Source organism: Strix uralensis, chromosome 11 (assembly GCF_047716275.1).
Source record: "Strix uralensis isolate ZFMK-TIS-50842 chromosome 11, bStrUra1, whole genome shotgun sequence".
Classification (NCBI taxonomy): domain Eukaryota; kingdom Metazoa; phylum Chordata; class Aves; order Strigiformes; family Strigidae; genus Strix; species Strix uralensis.
In genome coordinates this window covers 9,926,878-9,939,607 of record NC_133982.1, presented here as the reverse complement: position 1 = coordinate 9,939,607, position 12,730 = coordinate 9,926,878, and the positions used below count along the sequence as shown (strand labels likewise).

Here is a 12,730-nt window from a genome sequence, read left to right as displayed (position 1 = left end):
AAGGACCCGGTCCCCTGGTTACCAACCCTACGCTGTTGGTGTTTCTCCCCTCCTCTGTTTTTTTCCTCTTTTCACACCAGTTCTTCTCCCCTTCCCCACCGCCATGGGTACACCGTGTCCTGGCGTTTCGGTGGGCACAGACCTGGCGTGAGAGGCCACACGGACGTGCTCACCAGGAACCAGCAGGAGCAGGCAGCTGCCTGCAGCTCTGCTGGCACTGGTCTGTTTGCAGGGGAGAGGCCAGCGTGCCCCAGCCGGCACTCCTTGTCCCTGCAGCCCGTAACCGGCCTGGCTGGCGAGCTGGCACGGGGGCTGTGTGGGTGCTGTGGTGGGAACCGTGGGGATGATGAGCTGCTAACGCTGGGTTCCTGCACCCCGAGAGGGGCTGCTTAGTCCAGGATTGCCTCTCAACGCTGGGCAGGTGCTCCTGGGACTGCAGCATAATCCGGTTTAGAGTTTATTCCTGTTTTACCTCCCCCATAGGATTTCTCTTTGTTGTAGCTGCAGAAGTAATTATATTTAGGAGAACATTCTTCACCGCAGGAGGAAGCAGCGGCCTCCTTGCTTTCATCTGGTGGCGGCTCTCCAAGCACCTCCCTGCCTGTCCTCGCTGGCCACCCCAGGGGGGAGGCTGCTGGGGGGGCCCTGTGCTGCTCCCCATCGATGGGGGTCCACGGCTGGCTCAGCCCAGGGGAGTCGGGCACTGCTGCTCCGGGCTCTGCCTCCCCCCAGGACCCTGCCCCGTCCTCTCCGGGGCAGGAACAGGGCTGTTGGGCCCCTGGGCATGAGTGAGCTGAGCATGAGCATGTTCTCAAAGTGTTGTTTTAATCCCCACAACACAAATTGCATCAATCACCTTCCAGCTGAAGGGAGTGTTTTGGCAGCCTGTGTGTCTTTCCCCAGCCTGCCGACGGGCAGACCTGCCCATGCCTCCATGTCCCTCCTGCTCTTGTCCCCTCTGTCCCGTTCGGGCTGATGCTCTCCCCTCCCTGTCCCAGCCTGAATTGCCAGGGAACCCGCGGCCGCTGACTGGAGGGGGCTGGGGATGGAGGGTGAAGCAGCATCCCCGAGGCGCGGGGGTGCCTGCCCTGCTCTGCACCCAGAGCTCAGCCCTGGGGTTTGAGAGCCAGAACAGCCAACAGTGGGCACGGAGCTGGGCTTCCCCTCCACAGCTTGGTCCCCCTATACCCCCCCACAGCCGGGACCTATGTCCTCGGGTGTGTGGTGCTGGGGACCTGCACTGGCAACACCTGTGTCAGTCTGGGGTTTACTGGGGGCGGTGATGAGGAAAGGGGTGATGGCTGGAAGGAGCCCCCTGCGGAGTGGCATCTGTGGTGGCGGAAGGGGGCTAACAGCTGTCTCTCTCCCCCCTCCCCAGCCATGACAGCGTAGGCAGGCGGCGAGAGATGGATCGCTTCACTGAGTGCGGGACCCAGACGGACGCGGTGGTGGTGCTGTCCCTGGCGCAGGCTGCAGTTCTGGGCTTGGTGTCCGAGAATGAGCTGCTGGGGGCCACCGTCAGCCCTGCCGGCTTCTTCCCAGGGCTGGGAGCGGAGCTGCCGGACGCAGCCGCAGCAGAGCCCGGGGAGCCGGAGGGTGAGTGCCGGCTGGAGGGCGAGGGGCAGGCGCCCGGGGACGGGCAGGAGGAGGATGTCTTGGAGGCAGAGTCCTCCCTGGAGAAGCACGCCCGGAGGAGGAAGCGGCCTCCGGTGAGGCTGGTGCCCAAGGTCAAGTGCGAGAAGGCGGAGGACGAGGTGCTGTACGAAGGGCCCGTCCCTGGTGATGAGGAGGGTGAGCAGCAGCGTGGCCGCCCGCCGCCGCTCCAGGACGCTGGCCAGGAGCAGACGGTGCAGAGCAGCGCCGTGAAGATGATCGACCTCGGCGCCTTCAGCAGGAAGCCCCGGCGCCTGCGGCACCTCCGCCGGCACGCACGCCGTGAGCCGGAGGGGACCGAGGCGGCCGACGGCAGCCCCGCGGCAGGGGCTTTGCGGACCGAGTGCGCCTTCGAGGCGGGCACCCCATCCCCTGGCGAGGCGGAGGCCCCGGCGCCGGCGTCCCCCGAGCCGGTGAAGAGCGAGCAGGGCTTCGGCTGGCAGGAGCCGGGGGAGCTGGAGGCGGAGGCGGCGGGTGCCACCAGCGAGCGCAACAAGAAGGCACAGCTGGACCGGCTGGACATCAACGTGCAGATCGACGACTCCTACCTGGTGGAGGCCGGGGACCGGCAGAAGCGCTGGCAGTGCCGCATGTGTGAGAAGTCCTACACGTCCAAGTACAACCTGGTGACCCACATCCTGGGCCACAATGGCATCAAGCCCCACTCCTGCCCGCACTGCAACAAGCTCTTCAAGCAGCCCAGCCACCTGCAGACCCACCTGCTGACCCACCAGGGCACACGGCCGCACAAGTGCGAGGTCTGCAGCAAGGCCTTCACCCAGACCAGCCACCTGAAGCGGCACATGCTGCTGCACACCGACATCAAGCCCTACAGCTGCCGCTTCTGCGGCCGGGGCTTCGCCTACCCCAGTGAGCTGAAGGCGCACGAGGTGAAGCATGAGAGCGGCCGCTGCCACGTCTGCGTGGAGTGCGGGCTGGACTTCTCCACGCTCACCCAGCTGAAGCGGCACCTCTCCACGCATCAGGGCCCCACGCTGTACCAGTGCCTGGAGTGCAGCAAGTCCTTCCACTACCGCAGCCAGCTGCAGAACCACATGCTGAAGCACCAGAACGTCCGGCCCTTCGTCTGCACCGAGTGTGGGATGGAGTTCAGCCAGATCCACCACCTCAAGCAGCACTCCCTCACGCACAAGGTAAGGGCCGGGGTGCCTCAGGCGCTCAGGGGGTGCTGCTCGTCCTGTGCTAGCTCTGGATGCAGGTGCCGGAGGTGTCCCCAGAGTCCTGGCCAGCCCTGGGAGAAGGGTGGTGTGGGTGGGCCATTGGTCGGTGGCAAAGGGGCGTTGTTATGGGGCTGCCCGGCCTCCTTTCTTCCTGGGGGTCTCCATTCAGACCTGCTGTGGATGTTGTGGCAGGGTGACCTGGGGGACCCTGCCCACAGCTGCTCCCGAGGGGTTTCTCCTTTCTCAAGGGGGAGCAATTGGTCCGAGCCAGAGCGCAGAGCTGGGTCTCCGAGCTGGACTTATAGAGCCCGTCCAGCCCTGCTCCCCTCAACTCCCCTCCCGCACGCTGCCGGGCTCAGGCAGGGCCCTCGAGCATCCCCGTGCTGGCTGTGTACGGCAGCGACACTCCCCAGCCAGCCCCTTCCCCGAGCTGCTCTCGCTCCAGCACTGACCCAATACTGGGTTTTCCAAGGGCTGCAAACACATTTCCAGGGCGGGTGAAATGATGGTGTCTGGACAGCAGGAATTTGCCCCTGGAGCAGCACGGGGATGGCCCCAGGCTCTCAGTATCGCCTGCTGTGTGCTTGGGGAGCGGGAGATGCTCTGGGGAAGGTGCAGACGAGCTGATGAGGGTTAATGCCCCCCAGTTCCTGCAGTCCAGCCCACTGACAGTCCCCCAAGTTCGGCTTAGCGCAAGGAGCCCGTCCCGTGCCCCTCAGGGAGCACAGGTCCCTGCTCTGCACCATGCCCAGCACCTCTCCTGTGCCCCCAGCTCCTGTGGGGTCTGTTCAGAGACCCCCTGAGCTGCCCCAGCAGCGCAGGCAGAGCCCTGCCCGCTGCTGCTCTCCCCGGGGCTCGCCTCTCCCATGCACTCACGGCTCTCTGACCCCCTCGCAGGGCGTGAAGGAGTTCAAGTGCGAGGTGTGCGGGCGGGAGTTCACCCTCCAGGCCAACATGAAGCGGCACATGCTGATCCACACCAGCGTCCGTCCCTACCAGTGTCACATCTGCTTCAAGACGTTTGTGCAGAAGCAGACACTCAAGACCCACATGATTGTGCACTCCCCGGTGAAGCCGTTCAAATGCAAGGTACCCTCGGGGATCGGGGCGGGGGAGGTTAGCAGATCCGGGGAGGGGGTTCACCCAGGCCCTGGTGCGCTGCGCTCACGGAGAAACCCGTCCAGGCTGGGCTGAGTCCTCGGTCCCGGGAAAGCAGTTTTGCGATGCCTCCCTCTGTTCGCTCGGGCAAACAGCTCGTCCTGACGCGTCTGCTTGAAGCTGCGCGGTGGGGAGCAGCTGCTGCGGGCAGGGCATGGGCACCGCTACTGCAGAAGGACAATCAGTGCCTCTCTGAGACCTGCTGGGGTTCCCAGTAACACCAGCACAGTGTCCCTGAGGCCTCCCGCCGCTGCAGGGGAGGAGGGAAGCAGCCCCATAACTTGTGGGAGCGAAGGGGGACCCCAGGGGTGAGGCTGCTCTGAAAAGCCCACGTCCCTGCGGCAGTGCTGGGGGGGGGTCGGGGGGCTGCGGGAGACCCCCCACTGACCCCCGGGACTCTGCTGGCAGGTCTGCGGGAAATCCTTCAACCGCATGTACAACCTGCTGGGCCACATGCACCTGCACGCGGGGAGCAAGCCCTTCAAGTGTCCCTACTGCTCCAGCAAGTTCAACCTGAAGGGCAACCTGAGCCGGCACATGAAGGTCAAGCACGGGGTGATGGACATCAGCCTGGACAGCCAAGGTGGGTGCAGGCTGCAGCCGGGCACCTGCCACAGACTGGGAGCTGTGGTTTTCCCTACTGGGAGCGCCCGGGTCTCGGCGGTTTGCCCCGGGAGCTGGGCCGTGCCACGGCGGCCCTGGTGAGCTCGTGTCCTGTTGCCCAGGGGCTGCCCTCAGCTTGCTCGTCCCACCGGCACCTCCCCGCTGTCACCCGTCCTCCCACGAGGGCCGTGGAAAGGTACCGAGCGGGAGCTGAGTAAGCTTAATAAACTTGGTACAAATACAAATAAATAACCTGCATAATAAATAAGTTAAAATAATCACAGAACGGCAGGTTGGAAGGGGCCTCAAGGATCAGTTGGTCCAACCTTTCTGGCCAAAGCCTGGCCTAGACAAGCTGGCCCAGCCCTCGTCCAGCTGAACCTTAAAGTGCCCAATGTCGGGGCTTCCCCGGGGAGATTATTCCAGGGGCTGATTGTTCTCAGTGTGAATATATTAAATAGCTCCTCAAGGAGCCATTGAGGCTTCGGCATCTCTGGTCCAGACGGTGCCCTCTGGTGACGCTGTGACTTTGGTCAAAGGGTTTTGCAGGGTGGTGGTGGTGGGGTGAATGCCACTGGTTTAGCCCCGGCTGCCCCCTCCACCTACAGGCACCCAGGGGGGACGGGCGATGCTCCTGCCGCGGGGTTCTGCGCAGCGTCGGCGCAGATCCCCCATCAGCCGACTCGCGGCAGGACCTGCCCTGCTCCGTATGGATGGAGCCAGGGACGAGCTCTGTGCCCTCGATTCCCTCAGCAGCTTGATGCCCACCTTGAGCACATCCTGGGGCGACCCAGTGAGTTCCCCCATTCCTGCCCTTTTCCTGCACAGCGGCCTGGCTTGAGCAGAGCTGTAGCTCCTGGGGGGGTTTGGGGCTCTAAACCCATGCTGCCCGGGGAGGAGGGGTGCAGCTGGCCGTGAGCCTTCATCCAGGTCCGTCATTGCATGTCCCTGTGCTGAATCCTAGATCCCATGATGGACCTGGCCGGCGCCGACCACGCCGAGCTGGACGGGCAGCAGGAGATGGATGACTTCGAGGAGGAGAACTCTTACGGCTACGGGGGGGTGGGCAACCCTCCGGACGAGCACACCCTGGCCGAGCAGGCCATGAAGGAGATGGCGTACTACAACATGTTGTAGCCGAGGCTGGGGGAGGCTGCCGGGGGCCTGCGGGGACTTCGCGTGGTAAGAGGGGCCGCGGCACCTAGCCAGACCCGTGCTGCCGCCCCGGGAGAGGGGGAGGGCTCCGGCTGAGCTTGGGGAAGGAGAAAACAGGGATGTCCAAAGAGCTTTGCCAGGGTGGAGGCTGGAGGCGACACCAGGTGGCTGTCGCTGCTTGCCACGGGCTGGCACAGCAAGGGCTGGGCTCCCTGCAGAACCTCGGAGCTCTCACCCTGGCTGGGGCCCTTCCCCACCACCCCCCGAGAGGGAGGGCCAAGCCCAGCACCGGCTGCCTGCGGCTCTCCTGCCCCTGTGCGCTGCTCCTGCCTGCCCCACGGCGTGGGGGCAAGCCAGGACCTTGCCTCTACTCCAGCGTCCAGCGTACTTGAAGCTGCGGGCAGGGGAAGGCACGTCCCAGAAGATGATGAGCATTACTAATTATTCTACCTCCTGGGTCCTCCCCCACGGCTGCGCGGGGGCTGCAGCCCGGCCGCCCCCCCTGCTCCCCGTGGGGCAGAAGCCCCTCTGCCCATGGGAGGAGGGGGGGTTGTGTTTCTTGCTCTTCCCCCTCTCCCGGACAGGCAAGAGCTGTCCCGCTTGCCCTGGCACCGGCTGCGAGCTGGCACGGGCAGAGCCGTGGCAACCTGCGCGAGGCCACGGGGCACATACAAAACAGAATATTTTCTTACAAACTAATGGCGACGCTCCAAGGAGGCAGCAGCTCTGGGTCTAGAGCAGCTGCAGCGAGCGGTGTATTTAAAGGAAGGCAAACCCTGTTCAACTTGAGCAAATGATGGTATTTTGAAAGTAATTTATTTTTTTCAGACGTGCCGCGTGCTTGGATTTATCTTTTCACCGAGTTCAGTTTCCTTCAACCAATGTGCTTTGTAAACCCGTTGTAACATGTGTGGTCTGTGTACGGGGGGGGCTGCGGTGGCGCTTGGGATGGGGGGTGCTGAGGGCCAGAGCAGGGTCCCCCCACCCATGGGGCAGCTGAGCACGGGCTAACGCTGCCATCCCCCCCCCCCCTGCCTCCTCACCCCCCTGAGCTGCTCCAGGGCTCAGGAAAAGGCTTTTGCTGGGGCAGCGCGGCCCTGAGGGGGAGGTTACACGGGTGTTGGGGTGGGGGGAGAAAGGGGCTGGGACAGCACCAGGTCTGGGACCCCTGTCTTGGCTTTCCACCCTCCCTGCTGTGGGGCAGGGGGGCCGGGCAGCCCCCCTGGCAGTGCTCCCCCAGCCTGCCCTGTGCCAGGCAGGGTCCCAGCAGGCTCCCCCCCCCCCCCCCCCCCCCCCCCCCCCCCCCCATCCCGAGCTCGGGACCTCTGAGCCTGCCCCCCCCCCCCCCCCCCCCCCCCCCCCCGTGTGCACACTGCAGGTCCCACCACACCTCCTGGGTCAGGGCACCCTCTGCCCCATCCCCAAAAGCCCCAGGTTGGCTCTGGGGGGCGGCAGGGTGCCCCCCCCCCCCCCCCCCAAGCCTTGCCATCACCTTCCCCCCCTCCCCAGCTCTCTCCAGCCCTGGAGCAGGATGAAGAGGGATGCAGGGTTGGCCAGCCCAGACCCCCTCCTGCAGTGTGGCAGTGCCACCCCCTCCCTGCAGCGCGCCCCCCACACACACACTACCTCACTCCCATTACCAAAAAGCTGCGATGTGGGGGGGGCAGGAGGGGGTCTTTGCTGCTGGGAGGCAGCCCTGGGAGCTATGGCAGCGGGCTCTGCCCCACAGGATGAGGTGGGTGGTCTCGTGCCACTGGCACCACAGGTATGTGGCTCCCTGCTGTGTGTGTGTGTCCCACCAGTGTACGCAGTGTCCAGCCCCCCCCCCCAGCTGTGCAAAGCCCTACTCTGTTTTGGTTATTTTTTTTCTCTCCTTGGGTTGAAGAGTTGTTTAGCAATAATTCCAATAAATGCATACTCTTTAGCCTCCTGTGGCCGGCCCCCCCGCCATGCCCACACCACAAGAGCCGTGCCACCACCACGCGCTGTGGGCTGGTGAGGGGTTTAATGGCTGCTGGCACTGTGAGGGGGGAGGATACAGGAATCAGCGTGGGACAGGCCCCCCACCCAGACACCCTGCCCCCCCCCCCCCCCCCCCCCCAAGTCCTACACACCCCTGCTATAAATGCTTTAAAAACACTAGTAAGAAAACTGCTTATAAAAATTATTTAACTGTTCCTGAGCCGTGTCGGTGAGCTGGAGGCAGCGCTGGGTCCCCATCCATCCGGTGATGGTGGGGTGGGGGGCGGGTGACCCCCCCCACCCCTCTACTGCTTGCCCAGGGCCTTGTCCAGGTTGTTCTTGATGGCGTCCAGGAAGTCGGTGGTGTTCACAAAATGCTCGTTCAGCTTCACACTGCGGGGTACAGAGAGGGGCTGGAGGGGTCCCATGGCTGGGGGGGGCATCCCTGCCTGCCCCTGCCACAGGCAGCAGCCAGCCTGGCTGGGGGGAGCACTGCCCGGGGCGTGGGACGTGGGACGTGGCCCCTGCTCCGCCGCAAGCACAGCCTGACCCTGCGAGCTGTAAATAGATGCCCTGGGGACTGTCTGGAGGCCAGCAGCCACCCGACACGGCCAGCCGGCCTTCGTGGCCGCCCCGTGAGCCGCACGTACTTGGCGAGGCCGTGGATGCAGCCGGCGAGGTCCTTCGTCATTGTCCCGCTCTCCACAGTTTCAACACAAACCTTCTCCAGCGTCTGAGCGAACCTGGGGGCGGTGGCATTGCGCTGGTGCTGTGGACCCCACCACGGCCGGCACCAGGGTGGTTGTGCCGGGGCAAGGGGGGGCTGCAGGCAGCGTCCCCCTACCCCAGAGCACCCCCACCGCACCCCAGCCCCTCACTTGATCAGCTCCGGGTTACTGTCCAGCTTGCCCCGGTGCTCCAGGCCCCGCGTCCAGGCGAAGATGCTGGCGATGGGGTTGGTGCTGGTGGGTCGCCCCTGCGCAGAGCGAGCGCTCAGCTGCCTGGCACGGGCAGCCCGGTGCGGGCAGCTCGCTGCGGGCAGAGCGCACCCACCTTCTGGTGCTCCCGGTAGTGGCGGGTGACGGTGCCGTGGGCCGCCTCGGCCTCGATCGTCTTCCCATCCGGACACACCAGCACGGAGGTCATCAGCCCCAGCGAGCCGAAGCCTGCGGCGGGCGGGATGGGGGTCAGGGCGGCCCCAGGAGGGTGACCGTTGTGCAGCCCACCCCCTATCTGCCCCCCAGCAACCCCACCTTGGGCCAGGATGTCCGACTGGACGTCCCCGTCGTAGTTCTTGCATGCCCAGACGAAGCCGCCGGAGGACTTCAGCACCTGGGCGACCATGTCGTCGATGAGCCGGTGCTCGTACCAGATCTTCAGCTTGTCGAACTCCGTCTTGTAGTGCCTGGGAGCCCAGGGCGGGCATCAGCCATGCCCACCCCGGGCTGGGTCCCACAACTGCCCCTCCCTGGGGGCAGTTACCCCCCAGCAGCCCAAGCTCCCCCAAGCCCGTACTTCTCAAAGATCTCCTGGAAGACGTCTTTGAAGCGCCCGTCATAGGCCTTGAGGATGGTGTTCTTGGTGCTCATGTAGAGAGGCCACTTCTTCTGGATGGCGTACTGGAAGCAGCTGTGGGCGAAGCCCGAGATGGACTGCAAGGGAAGCACACGCACCCCCGTGGGACCCCCCGGCCTGGCCAGGCCCACCGCAGGCAGCGGGGCAGGGACCCCGCCAGCCACCCCCAGCCCCCGCCGTTACCTCGTCCGTGTTGTACATGCCCATGCCCACGCCGCCGCCGGGGAAGTTGTACACCTCCCACTCCTTGGCCCCGCTGCCGTCCTTGGGCGTGAAGACCATCTTGAACGTCCCAGATTTGCCCACCACGAAGTCGGTGGCTTTGTACTGCGAGGGGCAGGGCAGAGCGTCGGGCAGGGTCTGGCAGGAGCTGCCAGACGCCGCCGCGCCGCAGGCAGCCGCCGCACCAGGCTCACCTGGTCGCCGTGGGCATGTCGGCCGATGGTGATGGGCTTGGTCCAGCCGGGCACCAGGCGGGGGATGTTCTTGCAGATGATGGGCTCTCGGAAGACTGTCCCCCCCAGGATGTTCCGGATGGTGCCGTTGGGGCTCTTCCACATCTTCTTCAGCTTGAACTCTGCGATGCGCGGCAGTGAGGCCTCCGAGGGACACCCCCACACCAGGCACAGCCCTGGAGGTCACCCCAGCCCAGCGACCAGCCCCCACCAGCCCCCCCACACCGTGGGCCGCTGCTGAGGAGCGGGACAGCTCGTGACCGGGGCCGGGGGGGCACAGCACTACAGCCAGGGCCCCCAGCCCCGGCACCAGCACAGCCCCCGACCCACCAGAAACCCGAACCAGTTTGGGGGGAGGCGCTGGCTGACCCAGAGGGGCCGGGCGCACACACGGGGGAGGCTCAGCACCACCCCCACTGCGGCGGGCGCTCGGCCCCTCACCCGCTGCCCACCTTCCACCCTGGCTTCGTCTGGCGTGATGGTGGCACACTTCACGGCCACACTGTACTTCTGGGTGGCCAGCGCCGAGTCGATGGTGACCTGGTCGTCCGTCTTGTCCCGGTGCGGCAGACCCAGGTCAAAATACTTCAGCTGGACATCCACGTTGGGCAGGATGAGCTGGGGGGCCCGGGAGAGAGTCAGAGCCGGGGGCGGGGACGACAGTGGGGGGTGCTCGGGGAGCAGCACCGGCTACCATGGCTGGTTGCCTGCCCGCGATGGTCCCCCCTTGCCCAGGAAGGTCCCCCCTTGCCCGGGATGGTCCCCCCCAGCCCAGGACGGTCCCCCCAGCCCGGGACCTCCTCCCTTCCAGGTCCTGCCGGAAGCCACGCTGACCTCACCACCTGCTTCCTGCAGACAGACGGACGGAGGGACACGGGGAGGGCACCGCCTGTCCCCTGTACAACGGCCACCTGTTCGCCTGCGTGACACCCACCCACCCCCCCTGGCAGGACCCCATTACCTTCTCCTTTATGAAGGCCCAGATGATCCGCGTCATCTCGTCTCCGTCCATCTCCACCACCGGGTTGGCCACCTTGATCCGCCGGTCGGCATCTGGGGCGAGCCACGTGGCGTCAGGGGCACCGGCCCCACGGCTCCGCACCCCAGCGTGGGACTGGGAGTCGTCCCGGGGGGACCCAGCAGGGTGTGGGTGACAACCCCCCCACCCAGGGCTCGTTGCAGGTCAGGGGGCGAAACCCTGCATGGGAGCAGGAGCAAACCACTCTGGGGCCAAACCCCGGCACAAACTGGGGTGTAAAACCCTGCCTGGGACTGGGACTGGGGGCAAAACCCTCTCGGGGCTGGAGCCGGGTGCAAATCCCTGCGTGGGACCTGGCCCGGGAGAAAACCCCTCTGGGTGCCAAGTCTGGCTGCGGGTCGGGCCAGAAAACCCCACATGGGACTGGAAGCAGAGGCAAACCCCCCCGCCGGGGTGGGACCCCAGGGCAGCCGGGCCACAAAGCTCTACCTGGGACTGGGACTAGGGCTGGGACCGGGACCAGGAGTGAACCCTTCTGGGGGCCCCACCGGGCCGCAGATTGGGCGGCAAAACCCCACGTGAGAGCGGGACCAGGAACAAACCCCTCCAGGGTCAAAGCGGGTACAAACCGGGCTGCAAAACCACGCGTGGGGCCGGCAGCGGGAGCGAACCCTCCCCGGGGCCGAACCTGGCTGCGGGTCGGGCTGCAAAACCCCGCGTGGGGCCGGGAGAGACCAGACCGGGTGTAAAAACCCCGCGTGGAACCGGTAGCAACCCCCCCGCACCTCCCGGGACGGGCTGTAAGGGGGGACACGGATCCACTCGCACCCCCCCCGCAAAAAAAAAATAAAAATCCGAGCGTGCAAACCCCTCCGTGGGCCGGGACTGGTGCAAACCCCACGGGGGGTAGGCGCCCCCCAAGGACACGAAGGCTTCCCCCCATCCCCCCCAACCCCGCCAAGGTCACCCCCACTCACAGTGTCGGCGCTGCCCCGCGGGGGCGGCGGGGGGGGGACGGCGGGGCAGGCGGCTGAGCGCCGGGGCGGCTCGGAGGCAGCGGGCGGCCATGGCGGGGCGCGACGGGGCGGACACGACGGGGGCGGTGGCGGCGGAGCGGGGACGCGCTTCGCTCCGCCCCGGGGCGGTGCGAGCCCGGACCCCCCCGTGGGGCCCTGGAGGGGCCCGCGCGGGGTCCCACGGCGAGGCCCGGGCCTTTGCTTCACCCCCACCCCATCACGCAGCGCACCCCATCTGTAAAACACACCCGGGGGGGGGGGAACACGGACACCTCGGGGGGGAAAGGGGGCAAGGTGGGAGGGTGCCCCCCCCGGGTGGGGGGGGAGGGGGAGATGCCACTTGCTGGGTGCAAGCGGTGCCAAAGCACAAGGTGACCGGCGAGCCCAGGATCAGCTTTCAGCGGGGGGGTCCTTGGGACGGGGTGGGAAGGGCAGGGTGCGAGGCCTGGGGGGAGCAAGCAAGACTTTCGGGGGGGGTGTGCAAGGCCTCGGGTGGGTGTGCGAGCCGTCGTGTGCCCCCCATTAAGTGCATCCCACCCCCCTGCCCGGCTCTGCTTGGCGTGGGGTGTGAGGAGTGGGAGGGGTGGTCCATAGCAAAGGGACGTGCCCCCCCCACACCCGGGGCACATGAGGGTTGGGGACACACTGGCCACCAAGCCGTGGGGCTTGGAGCCAGCTCAGGATTCCCCCCGAGTGGGATCCCATGGGTCGTGACTGGGGGCAGCTGGGCACTGCGGCCAAGGGGGACCTTTGCCTTGCCTGACCCCGGCACAGGGAGGAGGGGGGTGATGCACCCCAGGGGCACCCCGAGAACATGCGCAGGGGCCGGGAGGTTCATGGGGGGGCGCAGGAGGCCGCCGGGCCCCCGAGGTTGGCTGTCCCTCCACACCGGCCAAGCCGATGGCTTTTTTTAGCCACAGGGGACGGGCAGATCCCGCTGCGGGAGGAAAAACAGCCTGGCCGCAGGCAGAGGGGTTGGGGGGAGGCAGGGCG

The 12,730-nt window shown here is 66.3% G+C and overlaps 2 protein-coding genes across 4 annotated transcripts in view; one reads left to right on the top strand and one right to left on the bottom strand.

Moving 5' to 3' along the window:
- ZNF710 (zinc finger protein 710) overlaps positions 1-6,645 on the top strand; it is a 28,278-nt gene extending 21,633 nt beyond the window's left edge. For all 3 annotated transcript variants that reach the window (XM_074880703.1, XM_074880704.1, XM_074880705.1), the window contains exons 2-5: positions 1,379-2,807; positions 3,732-3,923; positions 4,401-4,575; positions 5,560-6,645. In XM_074880703.1, the coding sequence (XP_074736804.1) occupies positions 1,407-2,807; positions 3,732-3,923; positions 4,401-4,575; positions 5,560-5,732 (1,941 nt within the window). In that variant the 5' untranslated portion in view covers positions 1,379-1,406 and the 3' untranslated portion in view covers positions 5,733-6,645. The remainder of the gene's footprint in view (positions 1-1,378; positions 2,808-3,731; positions 3,924-4,400; positions 4,576-5,559) is intronic.
- Positions 6,646-7,902: 1,257 nt separating this feature from the next.
- Positions 7,903-11,845, bottom strand: IDH2 (isocitrate dehydrogenase (NADP(+)) 2). The gene is made up of 11 exons (XM_074880659.1): positions 11,699-11,845; positions 10,704-10,795; positions 10,195-10,360; positions 9,704-9,864; positions 9,471-9,614; positions 9,228-9,364; positions 8,966-9,117; positions 8,766-8,878; positions 8,591-8,688; positions 8,363-8,455; positions 7,903-8,105 (listed from the first exon to the last, which is right to left on the bottom strand). Exons 1-11 carry the CDS (start codon positions 11,787-11,789, stop codon positions 8,018-8,020), a joined length of 1,335 nt encoding a protein of 444 aa, XP_074736760.1. The 5' UTR covers positions 11,790-11,845; the 3' UTR covers positions 7,903-8,017.
- Positions 11,846-12,730: the final 885 nt, after the last annotated feature.